Source organism: Penaeus vannamei, chromosome 42, assembly GCF_042767895.1.
Source record: "Penaeus vannamei isolate JL-2024 chromosome 42, ASM4276789v1, whole genome shotgun sequence".
NCBI lineage: Eukaryota > Metazoa > Arthropoda > Malacostraca > Decapoda > Penaeidae > Penaeus > Penaeus vannamei.
Window position 1 is genome coordinate 17,070,600 of NC_091590.1, and position 9,623 is coordinate 17,080,222.

Genomic DNA, 9,623 nt, shown 5'->3' on the forward strand with positions numbered 1-9,623 from the left:
TTTAGGCATATGTCAGGTCTAACAGTACACGTCTAATGCATTAAAATTAAAAGTATAATACTGAATCTTGATTGGTCTTCATTTTTCCCATCAACTGAATTTCACAAGTCAAAAACCACTCCTACAGACAAAGCATATAGCTCACAATTGTGGGGAAATTACCAGCTGAACTATTTTTGAATCTTCCAGTACATATTAGGTGATGATTTCTTGGTGTCCTTGTTGCTATTCCTTACTCATAAGTATAATTGTTTGGTGTCTACAAGAATCAAGACAAGATTGAAAATATATCTTTTATTATAAATAAACAAAAACAATGTTTTGCACTGCAAACATTATACAAAAACATAAATAGTATCTATCTAACTGCCTCATTTTGTCCATATAAATTCAATATACCATGGCATAACAGAATAAACAAGCTCTGAAATGCATTTTTTTAAATACATAAAGAAAAAAAGTCTCAAACTCCACCTTTAATTGTACCGTATCTATCTAAACACCATATTCCTTCACACAAGCCCTTCAGTATCCATCCATGGCCACCAGCGCCTGTTCTTTCACTTTAGCCACTGTCTTCTCTAAGCTGCTGCTGACGTCCTCCAACTTTTCTCTGGCCTCATCCAAACGCCTCATGTTGTGTACTAGCTCATCATTCTTCTCCACAAACGTGACAGCCTGTGCAAAGACATGTGTCTCTGTGACATCTTCACCTTCTTCTGCTCCATTGTTGACCTTCTCAATTTCCTCCTTTTCTGAAGATACAAAGCATATTGGTCAGATGAGGGGAAACGCATAGCAATACACACTTTCAAAGATATTCCTATAATCACAATAATGATCATGATAAATGATAATCATCACTATCTTTATTCTTATCCTTACTTTATCATCACATCATCATTATCATCAACATTATCCCCATGATTATCATCAAGATCTCTATTAACATCATTATCACAGATGATGATGATGATGATGATTGATGATGATTGATGATGATTGATGATGATGATTGATAATGATGATGATGATGATGATGATGATGATGATGATGATGGTGGTGGTGGTGGTGGTGATGATGATGATGATGATAATGATGGTGATGATAGTGATGATGATAAAGATAGTGATGATTATCATTTATCATGATCATTATTGTGATTATAGGAATATCTTTGAAAGTGTGTATTGCTTTGCTAATAATAATAATAATAATAAAAGTAATTATGTTAATAACAATAACAAAGATAATAATGGTAAAAATCGTGATGACAATGATAATAATAATGATACTATATAAATGGCACTGATAACAATGACGATAATGATGGCAATGAAAGTAAATATCTGCAACTGTAACTGTAACTAACTATAGTGGTTAATAGTTATAAAGCAAAATAAATGTGCTTGCCATCATAGGTCATATAACCTCTTGAAAGAAGTAGTGAAAAGGGTAAAAAGGGGTTATTTAATGATTAACTGTGCTAAACATCAAAAGTCATATAGCAGTTCAGGATAGTATGGCATTGAAAGGAGGCAAGTGGGGCATGGGTAGGGTAAATGGGGTAAGGTAGGGATTAACAAGGGTGATTAGATCAAAGTTATCAAAGGGAGAAGTGTTGGATTCAGCAAGGATGTTTGTAGGATAAGCTAGGGATTAGCAAAAGGAGAAAGGGGGTTTAAAGATAATGAGATCATTGTTTCAGGAAAAAAGTCTGGAGGGAGAGAATCCAAGGAAGGAGGTTGTTGTGAAAGTCACATGTGTCTCTAGGGGAAGTGGAAGGGATAATTGGGAAGAAAGGGAGGAGGATGCAGCTGAAGCAGGATGGAATGAGATGTGTTGGGAGGGAGTGAAAGAAGGAATATTTGGGAAACATGAGTAGGAGGAAGATGGAGGTTGGCAGTTACTTTGAGTGGAGAGGGAATACGAGGGGGCTTCAAAAAGTTTGTGGAAAAAGTCCATAACTAAACAAATTTTGTAAGGATTTTGATTTTAATGCACCTGAACATTCTTGCACCAACATGTTATAACATGTTCAAACATGAACCCTTAAAGGCTATCTGAGGAAAAATGAGGGCCTTGGGATCTGAACCATGTCAAAGCAGCTCTATTTACATCTTCAACTGACAGAAAATTGGTACCTTTCAATGATTTTCTCAACTTTGAAAACAAAAAGAAGTCAGATGGGGCTAATTCAGGGCTGTAAAGGGGTTGTTGGATTTCTCATCGAAATTCACATAGCACAGCTCTTGTTTACCAAGCACTGTGAGCGGGTGCATGTTGTGGTGGAAGAGGATGTGTTGATGCAGCTTTCCTGGGTATTTTACTGAGATATTTTTTGACACTTTTCGCAAAACATCTTCATAACAAGCAGATCTTCTTGTTCTCAAGGAAGTCAATTAGCAAAATCCCCTCTACATCCCAGAAGACAGTGGCCTTGACCTTTCCTCTTGAACGTTTGCGCTGACTGGTAAACTTCTACCCTGGGGCAGCCACTGTTTTGATTGAATTTTGTCCTCGGGATCGTACTGGTAGAGTCATGTTTCATCCCGTCATAATTCTTTGAAGAAAAGCTTCGGAGGCCCCATCCCACCCGTTCAAAATTTCCACAGAAAGATCTGCCCTCGTTTGCTGCCGATCTGGGCGCAACAGCCTAGGGATCCATCTAGCGGAAAGCTTGCTTTGTCCCAAACTCTCCACAAGAATTGTGTGTGCAGAACCCACGATGATGCTGAGTGTATCTGCTGCCAATTCAGCAGTTATTCATCTATCCTTTTAAATCAAGTCATGAACGGCATCAATGTTTTCCTCACAAACTGAAACTGTTGGCCTGCCACTGCGGGGCTCATCTTCAACTTTTTTTTTTTTTCACTTCTGAAGCGACTTATCCATTTGTAGGTTGTTAACTTCTTTTGGGCATTATCACCATTTTCAGAGCGTCAATGATTTGCCTATTCTCCCTACCAAGTTTCACCATGAACTTTATGATTGTTATGGTCTCGATTTTGGTAGATTCCATGTTGCTTGAATGGTGCCTGACTTTCAACTGGCTGTGATGCATTCTTACCTGCATTTAAGGGTTCATGTTTGAACATGTTATAACACATTGGTACAAGGATGTTCAGGCGCACTGAAATCAAATTCCTTCCAAACAATTTTTAGTTTTGGCCTTTTCCAAAAACTTTTTGAAGCACCCTCGTAAAAGCAGAGACTGGAGGATGAACGAAGTGTAATTATGTTATTTTGAAAATTATCTTGGCAATATTGGTAGTCAACTTATGGCAGCCTCTAGGGGAAATGATGAAGCACTGTACTGATACTGCATCATAATCTACAAGGGAGGCAGGTAGGTCTTCCCCACAATCAGACCAATTCTTGTCATGGGCAGGGCAGTTTGTAGGGGAGATGGAGACAATTCCAGGACAAGTATTGAGGGAAGGATGAGGCAGGGCAGGGATGAGTTTGCCAGTGAAATCAGGTAGGGTTGATAAAGATTTTGCTTAGGTTTTGGATGTAACTGTTATGAGACGGGAATGATCAGGAAAGTTTGCCTTCTTGTTTTTGGAAGCATTGCTGAAAGAGGAGTGTGTTATCAGAGTAAGTGGCTGTGGGGGGATTACAAAATATTTATCCCATCTGGCTGGGCTAAACAGTATCCAAAAGGTTTGTAGAGATGGAGTCAGTAGGAGGACGGGGACATTTGGAAGAGGGAGTATGCTGAGAAAGGTAGCAATGAAGTTAGGGAGACAATAAGGTTGCATAGTAGTAATACAGCAGGAAAAACAAAGCTGTGGGGGTGGAGGATATGAAATAGAGGATGCTGGGAGAGGAGGAATGTTCTCTGGATGTTGAGTAATGACTTGAGTGGATGATTTGGATTGGACTGAGGTGATAGTAAGTATTGAGGAAGGAGTAGTAGCAGTAGTAATGTTTTGATTCATGGTCAAAGAAGAGCTTGGGGTTGGGAAATCAGGAGAATTTAAATCTGTGGGGCTTGTTGATAAAGAAAGAAATAGAAAGGGGGAGAAGAAAAGACTGTGCAGAATTTGTTGAGTCCAGAGGTGATCCCCAGCATTGACTCCCAGTCTCCAACTCCTAAGCCTCCCTCACCTCCATAGCAACCACAAGCATGTAACTGTAAATTAATTGTTATAATTGTATTTGTAATTGTAAATATGATTATAATCATGATCATAATGATAATACAAATAAGCAGAATGCTTATATTAAATCATCTGTGTGTGCATAATTCACTTTCCAGGTTTGAAACATTAGCCTGTTTTTTTTCTTTCAGCATCTATTAACAAGAGCAAAAGATTTGATAGTCCCGATAGCAGGGGAGTTCTTGAAGTATATCAGGAAAATTACAAGGTAAAACAGGCTGAAATAATAAAAACAGAGAAGAAAAATGCTTAAAAACAGCAGAAAATGCTTAAAATCAGTTAGTGAAACTCTTCAGACATGTCCACTATCTTTGAAAACTACAGACATACCCGTTATATTTGAAAGTCTACGAATCGATGCACCAGCTTTCGAAAAACTCGAAACCCTCTTTAGGTAAAATCTACAGGAATTCACATCTAAACCCCTAGAGGTAATTGTACAATACATCCTGACCATTAAACCAACCCAACTCCACATCACAAACTTTATTCAACAATCAAGTAGTTGTGACTTTGCGTGCCCTTCTGGCAATACCCGAGGGGAGGATGATGAGGGGCTCTACCCCTCAACATCCCCCTAGAAACATTCTCCTCACCTTGTTATATGTGGCAAGATAGAGCTGTGTGCATACCATAAAGGATAAACCAAATATCTTTATATCTCAAAACCCCAACCTTTCCTTCTCTTCTCTCTACTGTCTGGATTGCTTGGTTTCTAATAACTTTTTGAGGCATTTGGGGTACTTGATGGGCTCATATATCAAACCAGGATGGTTATTAATGTCTAATTCTTAGGAGTCAATAGTTGTCACTGTAAAGTCTTAGCAATAACCTAAAATCAATGCAACACATTTCTCACTGATGTTGTCACAGAATGGTCCCCATGAATCATCAAACATCACGCTTATGAAAACGCAGATGCAAAGATAATTATTGTAAAGAACTGTATAAATAAATCTTAAAACATGTAAAGGATGTATAATAACATTAATAAAAGATGTTAAAAGCATATATGTGAAACATCAGACACTGGTAATTAGCCAAATATCATTCTGACAAACGTGTAGTAACACATGAACTACTTGGCATAACGTAGTAATGAGTTGTTGAATGAATTTAAATCCTTAGCTTTAAAAGCATTATTTGAAGTTTTTCGTCTAATGTTCTCATGTAATATTTTTAATCTTATACACTAGTATATTAATTGCTATGAAAAATAAAGAATTTTATCAAAAAGGTGTTGCTTTTACAATTTGGTATACTAATTACTATGAATGATAAAGAGTTTTATCAAGAAAAAGATAAACGATGCATTTATAGATACCAGGCAGTATATTCATTAACAGTGAACAGTCCCAGGTGGTACCAGGCAGTTTCAGGAGGTACTGGGCAGTAATGCTGCATTCAGAACTCCTCGTCTTGCTCGTCCAGACAACTTGTCCAGGACCAGCAGAACAAGTGGGCCACGTTCAGAACCTCCAAGACCCTTTCTGGCCAGAATGCAACAGGCTCGAATGTAAACATTCACTTTTTTATCATACCGGTGTCTTTATTTCACACGCTGCATAGGTTTTGTAACTCCTTTGATGTATATTTAACTTGCCTGCAACTGAGAAACACAAAAATATCCTTTGATAACACCAATAAAGGGCCATAAAATTACCCATCAATATCTTGTGGTTACAAAAACTATTGCGACATCATCTCGTCCTGCTCGCCCAACTTCACAGGAGGACGAGATGGACAACTTGTCTAGGATGAGATAGTAGAGATTCCAAATGATCAAAACATCTCGTCCAACTGGTCTGGACGAGCAGGACGAGCAGTTCCGAACGCAGCATAACTCCTATGACCCTCCTGTTTCTTACGCTCTATAAGATGGGCAAAATTTGCAATGAATGACAATCAGGAACTTAGTAAAAAAAAAGGTATGGAATGATTACCTTGACTTTTCATCTATGGCACCAGTTCCGTACCAACCATCATAGAGAGAGGACGTGACTTTTTTTCCCTCTGTGACCTGGTGTGACCTCAGTCTGCCAAATCACCCAGACAATGGGGCCCATAGAGACCTTTCGATTTCAAGTGAACGAGTGCGTGTTCATGAAATATCTGTGAAGATCCATATCTACTTACAGTGAAAGTGGAAAAAAAACATTAATGAATTCAATCCAGATATATGTGTAGTTATGTGAGGAATCTGTGCGGTCTCTACGCTAACCGCACCCAAGTAAATAGGTGAGGTCTGTTTGTGTGCGACATTTCAGCGAATGATCTGACCTCAAAACACCTGTGTATACAATGGCTACTCAAGCCGGGTTTTCTCTGTTGACGGAGATGGACATCTCAGCAAGTGATACGAATACTGAGAACGAACGAACGAACAAAGAAAAAAGCAAAAAGACAATTGAGTAATGAGTCTGCAGAACTTGTATCCCCCAGCCATATGTGTGCATATTTCAGGAGGGACACAAAGCTAGTGACACATGGGGACAAATACCGTTGGGTGTCTCAAGTGCTGAAGATGGCTCCTTATAACAAGACTAAAGGAGCCCTAGAATTAAGACTAGGTCGAAATGATATCTACGTACGCTGTAAGAATGAAGAAATTCTTAAACGTATAACCACGACCGGAGCGGCAGGAGAAATCCTCGAAATGAGCAGAGCTTATGGCAGAGGACACTGCACTAACCTCGTTGTGTTCGATGTCCCGAGGGAAATTGACACCAGTGAGATCACCGGATACAATGAAAAGATCATACACGCTAAACGCATTCAATTTAACGGTAGAATGACACAGCGGCTCATTATCACTTTTGAAGGGGAGAAAATCCCCCAAACCATCAAAATTGTGGAGGGCATGGCACCTTTCAGGTGCGCTGTCTTCAAATCCCTCACCCCATTTTGCGCCAACTGTTCCAGATGGGGGCACGGGGCACGCGCCTGTCCCCGCGAGGAGCCACGCTGTCGGTACTGAGCGGCCGCTCACAGGAGCAGGGAGTGCGCCGAAAAAATCACACAGGGTAATCGACTCCCAAGGAAATGTGCCAATTGCAGACTTGAACATAATGCAAACTCTCCATTATGTGCATACTATCCGAACGATAGAAAAAACAAATTGCTAAAGAAACAACAGGCTGTTCTGCCTTCTCGCAATCCCAAGCCATTTCCTCGTCTTAACGATGAGGCCGAATTCCCCCAGCTTGGGAGGATAAATGTGGCGAGGTGTGCTGAAAGTAAAATCTCTCCAGCCGCACTATCGGCATCAGCTCCTGCTCCAGCGCCAGCCTCAAGGTCTGCTTCAGCCCCTTCAGTGCCAGCTTCAGCTCCTACTCCAGCGCCAGCTTCAGCTCCTGTTCCAGCGCCAGCGCCAGCTTCAAGGTCTGCTTCAGCCCCTTCAGTGACAGTTTCAGCTCCTGCTACTTCGGCATCGACTTCAGAACCTGCTTCAACACTGACATCGCTCTCGACATCTACTCCACATGTCTCAGCACACACAGCAGTTTCGGCTTCTGCACCTGCTTTAGTGCCACCACCGACTTCACAGATAAGACAGGACCTACTGCAAATGCTGATGCAGAAAATAGAACAAATGTTGCTCATGATGCAGCAACAATTTGCTCAACAATTACAATTCCAGGAAAAAATGTTTTCAGTGCTCTTTGGACAACGGTTTACCCTTCTACAACCTGTAGAACTTGAAAATCAGGTGACAAATGATGGCCCACAGTGACTTTAAGTGTACCACAATGGAAGAATTACTGAAACATTGTTCATTTTTGTAAAATCGTGTATATGTGTTTTTTTTCAGTCACATAGATAACAAATAAGGTGAGCACTAAGGTGCAGCCCTTCAGGCATGTATACTTAATGTTTGACTTTGGCCCTTAAGTCAGTATAAGTTCAGCCAGATTGGGTAGATGCTCGGCCATCTTTCCCTGGCTTTTTACAGGGCATGTAAACTGCTCTGTAAATAAATGTTTTCAAATCAAATCAAAATCATCTATGGCAAAAAGTGCCCTAACCGAAAATAAAGGAGTTACAAGACAGAGAAGAGAGAAGATCGGCCCATCTTTTACTAAGTCCCTTGGCTTGTTGACATAGCGAATGTAAACAAAATTATGACCAGTTAACTCATTCCTGCACTCTCTTAAGTAGAGCATGTATTACTACGCTGTTGTCAAAACAATATTTGGCTAATCAGCAGTGTCTGCTGTTCCACATTTATGCTTTCAAAGGACTTTGTTAATGTTGTTATACCTCTTTTACAGGTTTCAAGATTTATTAGACAGGGCGTTTCCCGTGCATTCGGTGACAGAAGGCCGGCGAGGCATGTTCTGTCTTTGGTGTTGCATCAATTCTAGGTTGTTCTTAAGACTATGCAGTGGAAACGAAGGAGAAAATGACCTTGATAACTATCACATTTTGATTTCTGAGACCATCAAGTACCCCAAATCCCAAAAAAAGTTATAAAAATGAAGCTATCCACATTAGACCAACCACAAGAAGCGAAGGGAAATTGGCAGTTCGGTCTTTAAAGGTATTTTGATTATTGTTTACAGTATGGATGTAGCTCTATCTTGCTGTACATACTGAGGTGGAGACACATTTACATTCTCTCCACCACAGTACGTACGGCACGAAAGAGCTGCATTCACACTGTAAAATAATAAACCATATACCTTTATATCCGAAAACGTGAAACTTACGTTGTTTCTTTGTACTGTTAGGATTGCTTCGAATTTAATCACCTTTTTCGTCATTTGGAGCTCTTGATGGACTCAGATATAAAACTGGGATGGTTACTAAAGTCTTTTCTTCGATGCCACTGTAAAAGTCTTAAAAAGAACCCAGAATCAACACAACACTGGAAACGCAACATTTCTCACCGGCTTTCAAGCTCAAAATAAGCAGGCTAGAGAGCTGTCAATCTGTGGCTGTGCAAGAAAGTGTGAAACACTCGATGCACAGGATTCTATAGGAGGGTATAGATAAATATTAAACTATGCAAATGAAGTATAACATTACTAAAAGACTTTAAAGGCATAAATGTGTACCAGCAGACACAGATAATTAGCCAAATATCATTTTGACAAACGCGTAATGATACACAGACTAGTTCGCAAATACAAAAATGTGTGCATGGGTCAGTGTTGTGTTTTTCTTCACAAGGTAAACAAGCTCATCGACTTTGAATTTGAAAGGTGGCCACACGTTATATTTTCATCATTTAGCAGTGACTATAAGGCCTGCACATCTTAAACTATATTCTATCCCACCTATTTTTCCAGCTCCATAAGATGGCAGTGTCCATTTCCCTTTATCTACGCACGTCGCCGTAAATAACTTATTCCCTTGTTTTACCCCATAATTTCCCTGATATACTTCATGCCTTCCCCTGCTATTGGGACTTAACACATCAAAATCGTCAGCTAAGATTGCTACAGAAATGATCG

At 39.8% G+C, this 9,623-nt stretch overlaps 1 protein-coding gene across 1 annotated transcript in view; it reads right to left on the reverse strand.

Moving 5' to 3' along the window:
* Window positions 1-279: 279 nt before the first annotated feature.
* The window catches only part of LOC113830393 (UPF0449 protein C19orf25), a 9,978-nt gene continuing 634 nt past the window's right edge, over window positions 280-9,623 (reverse strand). Inside the window, exon 2 of the mRNA XM_027383610.2 lies at window positions 280-755. Coding sequence (XP_027239411.1) covers window positions 526-755 — 230 coding nt within the window. The 3' untranslated portion in view covers window positions 280-525. The remainder of the gene's footprint in view (window positions 756-9,623) is intronic.